The sequence below is a fragment of the Arvicanthis niloticus genome, chromosome 7, assembly GCF_011762505.2.
Source record: "Arvicanthis niloticus isolate mArvNil1 chromosome 7, mArvNil1.pat.X, whole genome shotgun sequence".
Lineage (NCBI taxonomy): Eukaryota > Metazoa > Chordata > Mammalia > Rodentia > Muridae > Arvicanthis > Arvicanthis niloticus.
Window position 1 is genome coordinate 32,040,775 of NC_047664.1, and position 13,673 is coordinate 32,054,447.

The following is a 13,673-nucleotide window of genomic DNA, read 5'->3' on the forward strand; positions in this document are numbered from 1 at the left end:
ACATACATACATACATACAGTCTTATGTATGAATGTTGTATGGATTGCCAGGCTACAGCTTGAAAAAACACTTCTGTCTGCTGTACTTGAAATGTAGGACATCCAGCTTGAAGGAGATGGCATTGGGATTTAGCATTCACCTGTATGACATCACTGGACTGAGGACAAGTGAGACAGACTGCATTCTGTCTGCTCAGTGTAGAAAGAGCCAAGCAAGGATTTGCCCTGTCTCGTCTTCTGAGTGTCCATCCACTTTGCTTTTCTTACACAGTGAAATGTAATGAGCAGACAAATGTGCATCCTGGCTTTCTCCTCTCTACAAGTCTACTTCCTCCCCTTTAAACCCCTTTGACTGTTGCTGTCCCTGACACTGTTGGCAGGAACTTTTAACACTTTCCTCTTTCACCTTGTGGTTCTTCTGTATACAGGAAAGAAAGCCAGACTTTGGAGAACAATTTTCGTGAAATTCTGTTTTTAATTGAACAAATAGATGTTCTGAAGGCGTTGCTTAAAGACATGAAGGACGGCGTACACAATTACAGCTTGCCTGTCCACGGAGAGGCTGTGCAGGACCAGGCCACTGCTGAAGTTCTAGATGAGGCAAGGCAGGATGGGGCATGGATGGGGTGAAGAAGCTGTGGGATGCTCACTCCATTTCTTCTACCAACTTGGTACCAACTGACATTAACTTGTGTCCACTGGAACCCCCACTGGCTTCCTTTTACTGCTGCCATCCCTAGGAGTCTACGGCTCCACTAGGAGTCTACGGCTCCACCACTGTTGTGTCATGGAGAGGATATTATGTTGCAATACAACTTACTTCCCACAAAATAACCAAACAGTGACTCAGAAATAGTGCTCTTTGAATGTCCATAGCAAATACTTGCTAGCAAAAGGTTTGCATTCTGCCCTTAAAAATTATGTCTCTGGTGAGCTTCGGACTTATGGAAATGTATAGAAATCTTATCCTGGCCTTCCACAGCTTCCAGGCTCCATCTTGTCCTTGTAATTATTGACTCAGTAGTTGAGTTAGTCAGTGATAACCCCAACTGTTGGCCCTTGCTCAGGGTACTTACTTATTTTTGAACAAGAGAATCTTTCAAAGTTCAACACTCATTGAAGTGGGTGAAACATTGCTGTTATAAGCAATTATCTGGCCTTTGTAAGCTGCCCGATTCTCAGATAATTATTCAATATTCCAGTCTTTATTGCTAAGTATAGGACATCAGTGAGGGACACAGTAAGGAGCATACCTAACACAGCTCCATCTCATCCCATGGGAGGGTACCACACTGCAGTGGGAAGAGCTTAAGAGGGAGCCTCACATCCACCTTTCTGTGTGACTATGGTCTCAGTCATATATTAGCTTTAGCTCTATCTGTTGTCTGAGAAGGGCTGCTCCCACAGAGCTGTGGATGAGACATCTAAGTGTCTCAGTGCCTGGCACTGAGAGCATCTGGGAGCTCTTCACACTGTTAAAATTCTGCAGATTAGAGAGTTCAGGTCCACGTCCATGAAACAACGGGTAAATGTTCAAGCAATTGGTAAAGATTAATAACTGAAAACTGTTCCTACAATCTTTACAGGAAATGTCAAACTTGGTACATTATGTACTTAAAAAGTTCAGAGGGGACCAAATACAGTTGGCTGATTATGCCCTGAAGTCAGCTGGTGAGTACAGAAAAAAAATGAAAAGATGAATATGTAAAAAAAAAAAAGGGGGGGAAATGATTTAAGGCCATTTAAAATTCTTTATTAGAAAATGACACATATCCCTATGATATTAAGAAGGGGCAAAATTAACAACTCTAGATACTAAAGAAGATTCTAGAAATGAGTGTCATGGCTTGCTTTCAGAAATCCATTAGCATGTGTCTAAAAGGACCACAGAGAAAGCTGAAATGCCACAGGGAAGTCAAGCAGGCCGAGAATGGTTAAGCTTAGCAGACAGACAGCATTATATATTATTATGGACCTTAATGACACACCTTACAGAGATGCTTAGTGGTGCAGTATTGCTGGTTAAATGCTGATGTTTAAAGGTGGATTACAAAGTAATGTACTCAAAATCTTCCAGTTGAAGTTAAACCCAAGAGCTTACTTGGACTGTGAATTGCAATCTTTGTGGTCAGTGGGTAGTGCAGAGGGGAAGATGGAAGGGTAGTGTGAGACACAATGTTGGTGAGTGAACTAATTCCTTAAAATGTACGGATGGTCAAAAATTGTTCAATAAGAAGTGGATAATGATGTGCTGATTGGAGAAACTGTGTACTTAAAACCTTTCTTAAAAAAAAAAAAAAACTATGCCTAGGGCTATAGCTGAGTGGTGGAGTGTTTGTCTAGTGTACACAAGGGCCCTGAGTACTGTGATAACTGTAACATGAATCAATCATCAACAGGTAGATAGATAGATAGATAGATAGATAGATAGATAGATAGAACATAGATAGATACATAAACACATGGATAGATAGATACATACATAGATGTATAGATACATAGATACATACATAGATACATACATATATCATACATAGACAAATACATATAGATAAATAAAAAGATAAATACATAGATACATAGATACAAAGATAGATACATAGATAAATAGATGATAGATAGATAGAGAGATAGATAGATAGATCAATCGATCTAAGCTCAAATGGCTCCACCTTTCCCCCTTTTAATTGTTTTAGTCTTTTAATTGTTTAATCAGTGTAGAAAAGACTTTCAAAATGTCAAATAGCTTCACAAATATTTGAAAACCAATTCTATAGGGGCAGGACCATTAGGAATTTGAATCAAAGAGAGAGAGATTGAGAACAAGCTTTTATTTTAGACAAAGCATTTGTAGCTGATGAAATTGTCTAGTAATTGTCAAGAAGATACACACATTAATGAAATGAGTAGAACTATTATAGTAATTACCAAAGGATATTTCCCATGTGCATTTTATGCATATATTGCTGGCAAGACCAGATGCCTAAGGTGTGTCTATGTGGTGTGTGAATTATTAACATGCATGGTCTTTATGGGATTTTAAAAGTCAGTAATAAAGTGATGTGTGTGTGTGTGTGTGTGTGTGTGTGTGTGTGTGTATGTGATCTACCATCTATAGTAGTTTCCCTTCTCTTCTTCCCTCTCAGTCCCTCTCCCCCACCTCCCTTACCACTGTCCTTTTTATCATTGCTTTCTGAGTCAGGATCTCACTATGTAGCTCTGGCTGTCCTGACACGCACTATGCAGACCAGGCTGGCCTCAAACTCACAGAACTCTGCCTGTCACTTCCGTCCAAGTTTTAAGATTAAAGGCATGTGCTACCACACCTGGCTTCATGTATTACAAAACTGAATCCAGGAATACAAAAGAATGACATGTGTGGGAACAACAGGGCCTCTTCTGGGACCGAAAGGCTTGTTTATGTTTTGAAAATGTATCTGTGTAGTTTGCTATATCAATAGATTGACAATCTTGTCATTGCAGTGGTAAAATTAGATAAAGTCATTTAACAACATTCAATTCATTTATGATTAAAAACTCTCAGTAAACTAAAGAGATTTTCTTCAACTTGATTCCTACATAATGCCTTATGTTAACACACCGGTATTCATGGAGACTGGATGATTTCTCCTAAGACCAGAAACAGAGTTAAGAATGTCTATTCTTACCATTCCAATTAACAATAGCACTGACATTCAAACCCATGTGCCCAGGAAAGAAAAAGAACAAAGGGAGAAAGAGAGAGCAGTCAAAAAAGTTAGAGAACTAATTGTGTTTCAGCTTATAAGCAACATTATTGTTAACACAGGAAAAAAAAAACAGGGCAAAATACCTACTAGAATAACCAATGTGTATATTGGGGTGTGTGTGTGTGTGTGTGTGTGTGTGTGTGTGTGTGTGTGTGTGTGTAAGACTGGAACATTCAGTAGTTGTTTTTCAGGATTATTATTTATAAAACTGCAGAAATAAAAAAATTGTGACATAGAACACAAGTTGGGAGTCAGTTCACACAAACACTGTGAATTGGATTTTGGCAAAGCAGAAAAGTGAAGTTAGAGATTCTGGTACAAAGGACATTCATTGCAAAATAAACCTTAGCCATAGTTCACATTGACCAGAAATTAATCTTAAATCTGAATGTAAAGCAGGAATATATATAACTTCTAGGACAAAAGGTAAGAGAAAAGAGGTGTATAGTTTTTATCCATTATGTTGTTGCATGGGGGATTGAACTCACGGCATCTTGCATGCTAGACAGGCATCCTACCACTTAGCTATGTCCCTACACCTGCCCAAAATTGAATTTTAATTAATTTTCAGGCAGGGTCTTGATAAGTTGTCTAGCTGACCCTGAACTCACATTGCAGCCCAGTTTTGGCCCTGAATTATCAATTTTCCTTTATCAGCCTAGGGAAAAAAATATCTTATAGAAAACACTGAAACATGATCAAAAGGAAAAGAACAGACAGTTTGGACCTCATTCATATTAAGTTATGTTCTCAGAAGGACAACTGAGAGAGTGAGGAGAAAATTCATAGGCAGGAGAGAGACTATTTGCATGCAAATTTAGCAAAGCACTTGGCTCTAAAATTTATGGAAGCTTTTAAACTTTGGTAATAATAAAACAGAAAACTCAGTGTTAAAAGTGGGGCAAAGGTCATAAAACACTTTATTAAAGAAATTCAAAGGTGAACAGAAAATGAAAAAATCCTGGACACTGTTATTCATTAGTGAAATGGAAATCAAAAGCACAGTGACACATCAGTACACATCTATCTGAGTGGCAGATGGAGCCTGCCAAGTGCTTCAGATACTGGGAAGCCCTGGGCTTCCATCCACCACATGTGTATGTGTGGCTATTAAGTGGTACGTTTGGAAGTCAGCCTGACAGCTGCTTCTCAAATTAAATATAGCCCTAGTGACCCTGTTGTGGCACCCCTGGACATTTACCTAAGAGTTAAACTTTATACGTTTACATCCAAACACACATGACAAAGCTGGGAGTATAGCTCAGTGGTATGATTGCCTCAGGATACAGAGGGGCTTGGGTTTGAGCCTCAGCACTGCCAAACCCAGACAAAAGCCCATATGAGAATACCTGTAGCAACTGGATTGATGCTCATCAAAATTAGAAATGCCCATAAACAGACTAAAATACGATGCAGGCAACATAAAGAATCACTACACAGGAATCTCAAGTGTTTTATGTCTAGGTAACTGCATACAACAAGCAGCAGGCTGTGATGTACCGCAAAGGGGCAGTAAAGGAATGTCTGCACTAGGTGAGTGTGTGAAGAGGACTGGTCAGTGACCAGCTAGGCCAGCGGCTGATAATGAGGAAAATGGTGAGGACTGCTACCCTCTATAGGCTTCTTTTGGAGCAGACTAATTCTAAATTTACTGTGGCGATGGCTGGCACAATTCTGAATATGCTAAGGCCAGTAAAACCGAACTGTACCATTTAAACAGGTGTATTATTTCCCAAGAAAGTAATAAAAATGAAAAATGCCATGAATGAAAACGATGACTAAGTATGAGCTTCTTCAGCAGGAGAGACCATTCAATTTCTGTTTTCATGAAAGGATTATGGAAGCCATCAGACTTCTATAGCTTAGGATGCAAAAGAAGTTTCCTGTCCAGTTAGTCATGCAAGTAGGAGTAGTAACTGACAAGATAAAGGATGCCTGCTTTAATTTCAGTTTTAAACAGATGGCAAGCAATTATAGGATAAACATGCCCTAAATACTGTATGACATAAGACTGTTACAATACTGTTTTAAGATACATTTTTAATTGTGTATGTATGTGTATGAATGTGTATGCATGCATGCGTGTGTGCATGCCTCTGTGTGTGTGTGTGTGTGTGTGTGTGTGTGTGTGTGTGTGTGCAGCACTCATGGAAGCCAGAGGCACTGGAGTCCCTGCATCTGGAGTCAATAGTGGCTGTGAGCCACCTGAAGTGGTGACTAGGAATTAAACTCAGGTCCTCTGGAAGAGCAATACACTCTCTAAATTACTGAGCCATCTATCCAGCCTCCTAAATATTATTCAGTATCTAAATTACAGGTTTACATGGGAGATTTATATTTCCCATCATTGCATGTGGCAACCATGGATCCATAATTAATACTTCAAATTGTGATATTCAAGAAAATGTGCAGAGCCTTTGTTCTGTGACCTGGATGTCATGTTCTGTGATCTGGTCAGTGTTATAGAAGCACAGGGGCTTCAGTGTTACACAAGTGTGTGGGCTCACTGTTTTATATTGTGCTACTCAAGTGAAATTTGAAAAAGGACTTTGCATTTTTAAAATTTCTCATGTCTAAAATATATTTTCCTCCTAAGATAAAATAACTTAAAGGGATAATATTTGATAAATACTTCTACAATTCTTTGATTACAATTAAAATTGCTACAAAAACTTGAAGCCGGATGAATTTACATAATTACTGTTACAAATGTAAGGTGAAGGGTATGCATGCGTGACTTGCTGCTGTCTCCATTTTTGAGAATGACAGAAAAGTTTGATTTTCTGGATGATGAATAACATAACATACACATTAGTTTTAGCTTTGAAATTGCTCCACTATTTAAGATTTTTCTTATCACAAATTAGTTTCAGAGATTTTGGGGAAACTAGAAAAAGCAAACAAGGCTTTCCATCTGGATTTTGTGGCACATATTTTTACTTCAAGCATTAGGAAGCCAGGGTAAGAGGACCACTACAAGTTCAAGGCCAGCCTCAGTACCTAGTGAGACCCTATTTCAAAACCAGTGGAAAATAAACAAAACCTTTCAGAAAGTGACAGTATATCAGTAGCCCTGGCCTAACTGAATCCCCATGGTAATTTTGACTTTGTAGTTTGTCCAGTGTTAGCTTTTCAGGAACATCACTAAAATCTAGATGGTGTGTATTACATTTTATGTGTAACTTTAAAATACATTGCAATTTTAGGAGCCTCTGTCATTGAAGCTGGGACCTCAGAAAGTTACAAAAATAATAAAGCAAAGCTGTACTGGCATGGGATAGGGTTCCTCAACTATGAGATGCCTCCGGATATGATTCTTCAGGTAAGTGCTAAGTAGGACGACACCACATCCACCTTAAGATATTGTCATCAAACATCATGGCTGTATTCATGTTTAAAATGGAGGCAAGAACATTCACATTGCCTACAGAATCTAGAAACTTCTTACAGTTCTACACTATTACACTGTACAAATTCTAGTAGAGTACTATAGTATTATTAATTACTACATTTTAAAGATCAGAAAACTAGACTTGGCTTATTTAATTCCATACCTTTAATTTTCATTGGTTCTGTGACTTCTCTTGTTCACTGAAAACTTCAGGCATTCAACAAACATTTGTTAAAAGAGGCAGTCCTGCAAACACCAGACTGGCGTTTCACTGGCCAATCACACATCCTCACAGGGTTGACTATAATAGAAATTTCTACTGAGCCTTTCTTTCCCTCGGAAAGATCATGACAGTCAACACGCTATGAGCTGCATGTCAGAAGTTGCTTTCAAATTGAAAAGTATATTCAGATACAAATCTCCAGTCTCTTCTTGCTAGGCTACAATTTTACATCTAGTAAAAGAAATAGTTTTTCTTCTTTACCACCAGGACCCTCATCATCATCATCATCATTATCTACAGTTATCAACAACCCTATCAACTATCGAAAGGATCACCCTCATGTCCTGTACCACCATCACTGCCAGCTCTGCCACCATCATTACCTCTACCATAGACACCATTGCCGCCTCACTCATCACCACCATCATCAATCACCATCACCGTCACCATGAGCACCAGCACCACCACCAATATAAAACACCACTGTCTCTTCAGTCATCACCATCATCACCACCAGCACCACCAATCACCACCAGCACAATCATTCACCACCAACACCGTCAGCACTTAAACCTCTAGTTGCCTTTTAGCTCTTGGTCTAGTCAGGTAGTGAAAGAAAACGCACTGCTGAGACAGCAGCTCTGGAGGACAGAAGCTCTGGATGAACAACCAACCAGACCTAGGCTGTTTGAGAAGGTCTCCTGTTTGATCTGTGTCCTGAGGCTTCATGTTCTAGTCCTAAGAACCTTACAGTTGCTAGTGATGAGGTGCTCAGTATGGAAACGTTAGATCTATGTGTCCAGAAAAGAGATTCATTTAATGTTTTCTTTCTAGCCAGATGTCCACCCTGGGAAGTGCTGGGCCTTTCCAGGTTCCCAGGGTCACATCCTGATTAAGCTCGCCAGGAAGATCATCCCAACAGCAGTTACCATGGAGCACATCTCGGAGAAGGTGTCCCCATCAGGAAATATCTCGAGTGCACCCAAGGAGTTCTCAGTCTATGTAAGAAGCTATCTAAATCTGTCATCCAGAGTGGGTTGATGTGTGTGTGTGTGTGTGTGTGTGTGTGTGTATGTGTGTGTGTTGGGGGGGTGACTTAGAATAAGGAGTTAGACTGGTGTTTTGGGGAATTGAATCTAGGGCTTCTTGTAAGCCAAGTTAGCAACTCTGCTACTGACCTATACCCTCAGTCCTGGACTCACCTTTTAATTGAACACTAAGTGCTTGTGCCTCTGACTTCTAGAACTTTTGTGTTGTTACTTACAGACTGAGAGGATTGAACTAGTCTATGCTTGACTTTATATTTTTACTGTACAACTAAAAAGCTATACATGTATACCTGAAATGTTGGCTATTTACATAAACATCACAATTCACTGTAGCAGTAGATATTTAAAGGATCTGCTCTATGCTCCCAGCCGGTACGCATGTGGCTCTGTACCTACCCAAGAGCTCTGGATTCATGAATGAAAGACACACACACACACACACACACACACACACACACACACACACACAAAAGCTAGCTTAATTTTTACTATGCCTTAACAGAGCAATGACTGGGCTTCTCCCTAATTCTATATGGCTAACCCACTTTCCCCTTCGACATTCCTGAGTTAGACTTGCTAAATCTATATTTCATCTCTGCTACCCAAGACCCAATTAGGTAAGTGGCCCAGATTCTTACACATTGGCAGGTCTTTAAATCTGATCTCTCTGCTTCCTCTGTCATAACAATTCTTTTCCTTCTACTTTCCTTTGTCCCTTGTCCAGAGAAATCTAAAAGTCCCGCCTCCATCTCCCTGCCCAGCCATTGGCTGTTAGCAACTTTATTGACCAACCAAAAACCAGTTGGGGACAGGGCCCCTCAACATCAAGACACATAGATTCCCTTAAGATTTTGGGAGCTGAATTAAGACAAAGCGTTAGAATCAATCTCCAACAACTCACCTTCCTACTTCTCCCTGATCCCAATTCTTTCTGTCTCAAAGCTTTGACTAGCAATAACTTCATCTGTTAATGAGATACCTGCTTCAGCATCTTCTTTAACAATCATTTCTTGATTTTTCAATGCTGGCTATTATTTGATGGCTCCCCTCCAATAAAAGATGAAAATCACCTCTTTTCTGTGGCTCTGCCCATCCAATATCTCTGTCTTTAAAAAACAGGTGTATAGAGATATAATGTACAGAGCATGTGACCCTCCCATTTGAAGCCACTCTTTGGTCTCTTTCGGATTCACAGTTACGTAGCCACCACCACAATTTTAGAATATTTTTTGTTGCCTCCCAAAGGAGCCCAATGCGGCTTAATTTTCACCTCCCATCCCCATCATATCCTTAGGCCCTGGCAACTACAAATAGACTTTGATGCATAAATTTGCCTATTCTAGACATTATCATCATCCTACTGTATGCACTCTCTAGTGAATGATTGACAGAGTACTTCCAAGGTTTAGCTTTGTTATTCAATATTTGAGTTTCTTTTGAAAACCAAAGAATAAATACTTGTTTCTATTTTACTTATCTATTACTTTGTAGATTCTGAGTTATTTGCCCGGTTTGGGCTTTTATGGATAATAAGAGTGTGAATATTTGTGTGCAAGGTTTTACCATGGATGTTGGGCTTTGTTTCTATGGAATGCATATTGGATTGGAACTCCTAGATCTGTGTGTCATGTTTGAAGCTCTGAGGGAATTTGTGCCTTTTTGTTGATTTGTTTTAGTCATTTATCAACTCGGCGTTGCTTGCTGTTGAGCTACTTTCTTTACTGTTCACATTTTAAATATTTCCAAAGTAATTGTTACCCATTTGTCTGACTTGCTCACTTTGCTACATTTCTGTTTCTAATACATTCACCAGAGGTGCATGTTGTCCTGTTGTTTATTCTGGTCTGTCCCTCCTTCCTTCCTCTCAGCCACCCCTTTGGAACTCTTCTACAGTCTGGCTCCCATCTAATGATGGCAGATGAGCCTGGTGTATGGCAGTTACTGTGGGGTCTCCTTCCTGCATCCTGAAGTCCATTTCTCATGTATCATTTCCAATTTATGTTCCATCTCTGAAAGATTCTATCTCGTTTAACTCTTACTTTCGTATTTTAACTCTTACATAGAAATTTTCATTTCTTCCATCATAATTATACTAAGACTTTGGTTTTTATAGATAATTGCTTATTTAGATTCTAATCACTTTTTTTCATGTCTGCAGTATAGTCGTTTTCAAATCTGAAAATACTAATTGACATTAAAGTTTTGATTCATCTTCTGTTTGTTTACAGGGCCTCTGTTGATCTTATAAGTAGATTTCCTTGAATGTCTCAGTGCCTCTTTGAAGCCCAGGCACATAGTTCAGTTGACTCTGAAAGGATCCCTGACTAGGGGAGGTGTCAACTTGGCTGATTGGCTGGCTCTTGTTGGGGAGGACAAGCACAGGGCAGGCCTCAGCTGCACAACCAGCTGGCTCAGGAAGAGAGCTCTGGCATGGGCTGGTGGTAGTCAAGGCATGCCATGAACTGAGGGCTACCAGGGATTGTTGAAATGATGACAGCCAAGCCTCAGATCTCAGTCCCTCCCCTCCATGACCCAGATCCTGAGCCTTTCTGGGCTTGCAGCCTAAATCCCAGCAGTACTCGTGCCACCTCAAGCCACAGGAATCTGTGTTTCAGTCTGTTGCCCTTTGACCTTCACCGTGGATTTTTGTCTGTTTTGCCTACACCTATTTTTTCCTCGAAGGCTTAGGCCTTGCCTCTGTCCTTTGATATCACGGGATGGAGGAGGGTATATCCCACTTCCTGTGTCCACTGATGCTTCTAATTCAATGCTGATGTGGCTTACTGATGCCGGCAGTGCTGAGTTAGGAACGAGTTTCGACTGGCCCTGTCTGTCTATGTTTACACACTACTATTCCTGGTTTGCAGGCATTCTGGCTGGTTCCTCCAGGCAAAAATCATTTAGCAATAATGAGTACTTCCCTTGTTTCTTCTGTATTACAGAACTGATGAACCAAGGGCTTCCTCTGTTGCTCTTTGCTCTTGGCCCTACCACGTTGAGACAGGCTCTGTCACTGAACTGGACACTTGTCACCTTGGGCAAGGCCTGCTAGCCAGTGCGTTCTCAGGTTCTATCTATCTCTGACCGCTGATGTTCAGGTTACAGGCACAAGCGGCCTTGTCCAGATTTTTACAGAGATGCTGGGGATTTGAACTCAAGTCTGATGTAACAAGCAATCTTAACCACTGAACTATCTCCCCAGCTCCAGCACATGCACTTTCAGATGAACTGTCGCTACTTGAGCACCTGCATCCATTTCTTTCAACCAAGAACCCACTCATTACAGCCTCTGTACCTGTGGTTTACTTTGCAGGGCGTTATGAAGAAATGTGAAGGAGAAGAAAAGCTTCTAGGTCAGTTTATTTATGACAAAATGGAAGCAACCATTCAAACGTTTGAGCTTCAGGTAATTATCCATTGGGAAATGCTTAGTTATGTTCAGCTTCATCACTAAGAGGGATTTGCCAGAATTGCTGCTGAACACAGTCATGGCATAAGCCCAAGCTCTAGCCCAAGCTAAGTGAGGCCATCATAATTTCCATCCTTTGCTTCAAATGCGTGCATGCATTTTAATGCACATCATTTAACTCTTTGTTATTGATGCATGATTAATAGTAAGACATGGACAATTACAAAGACAATTTCTAACTCAGACTCACTTATTATTTCCCCAGATATTAAATTTCTCAGTCCCTTAAAAAAATAGTGAACATAGCACATGTGCAGGAAGCAATCTACCATACACACAATTCAGTTTGATAGTGATTGTCTTGTCCACCTTTAGTAAATGGTTTGGCTTTGAAGGCATAATATGAGGTTGAGAGAGGTAGAGAGGAACCCAGTCAATATTTAATGCTAGATAATATAGGTAAGATTTCTCTTCCTAAGCCAATGAGGGAAAACAACTGTTAATGGATAAGCTCCCTGAATTGCACTAACATGTGTAAGATATCTCATCATCACTTATAGTTCCCACAGGAAGTACTGAAGGGATGTAGAAAGTATCTCATACTACATAAGGATAAGTGTTTTCGATACTTCTTGGTCAACAATGAAAGTGATCCGAGTCCCTACCCTCCAACCCCCTGCCAAGTGCCTAAACAGTGTTTTATATGCAGTGATCTCACACACAGAATCACACCATCAATGGGAAAAAATGTTTTGGAGAAACAAAAAGACTAAGCACCTACAGACTTTCCTGGTTAATGTATGTTAGACACTACAACATAGCGGCTATTTACATAGCATTTGCACTGTGTTCAGGATTATGAAAAGTCTTTAGATGGAGCTACATGGACAGCCAATCCTGACTTGCATGCAAATATTATACCATTTTGTATAGAGGACTTGAGCACCACCCATCAACAGGAGATCCTGGATGCCATTCTTCTAGATACCAAAAGATGACTAACTATCCTAACATCTTAAATCTTAACATATTTGTAGAGTTTTATGTCTGATTTGAATATTCGTACATACTTGGATTCATAGTTAGCTTTGGGTTTTGCTGAGGTTATGTTTATTTTTGTTTTAGATGTTATTTTATGAAACAGGATCCTGCTTATAATAGCCCAGGCTAGCCTTCAACTCACACTTCTTTTATTTCAGCCTTCATAGTTGGCTTTAAAAGTCTGGTTTTCCTAGAACCCTCCCTTCAGTGGCACAGCAGCAAGTGTGAGAAGGAGAGACAAAAGCACTGAGAGCCATCGGTGTACTCAGATCTCCTGAGTATCTTCATCCTCCTATATTAGCTGTTCACGGGATCTTTCTTTCCAGTGACTCATTTCCCCATCTATTAGAGCACTATCTGAATGTACTTGTGTTTGGGAAGGAAGGGGGTTCCCACATTATTATATCAGCATTCATTGGAATTCAGAAGAATTCCTTCAGCATATACGGGAACCTTTATAAGTCATTCATGTTTTCTTTTCTTTGTTTCCAGAATGAAGCTTCTGAATCTTTGCTATGTGTAAAACTTCAAATCCTTAGCAACTGGGGACATCCAAAGTATACTTGCTTGTACCGATTTAGAGTCCACGGCATCCCCAGTGATTACACTTAGAAGAGCTGGTGCAGAAGGCAGTGGCTGTGCAGCCAGAATGTCCAAGGATGTTTATTATTCCCTTATGTCAGATTGCACCCCTAAGAATCAAAGATTGGGAGTGGGAGGGAAACCCCAAACGCATTCCTACTAAGCAGTAAGAAGTGAATGAATTTTACTAATAAAAAAATAAAAGTCAATGCAACACCCTTTAGTAGTT

The 13,673-nt window shown here is 40.0% G+C and overlaps 1 protein-coding gene across 4 annotated transcripts in view; it reads left to right on the forward strand.

The window, feature by feature from the left end:
- The window catches only part of Sun3 (Sad1 and UNC84 domain containing 3), a 30,667-nt gene extending 16,994 nt beyond the window's left edge, over nucleotides 1-13,673 (forward strand). For all 4 annotated transcript variants that reach the window (XM_076938135.1, XM_076938136.1, XM_076938137.1 and 1 more), the window contains 6 exons: nucleotides 429-600; nucleotides 1,587-1,671; nucleotides 6,956-7,071; nucleotides 8,198-8,365; nucleotides 11,726-11,818; nucleotides 13,355-13,673. In XM_076938135.1, the coding sequence (XP_076794250.1) occupies nucleotides 429-600; nucleotides 1,587-1,671; nucleotides 6,956-7,071; nucleotides 8,198-8,365; nucleotides 11,726-11,818; nucleotides 13,355-13,474 (754 nt within the window). In that variant the 3' untranslated portion in view covers nucleotides 13,475-13,673. The remainder of the gene's footprint in view (nucleotides 1-428; nucleotides 601-1,586; nucleotides 1,672-6,955; nucleotides 7,072-8,197; nucleotides 8,366-11,725; nucleotides 11,819-13,354) is intronic.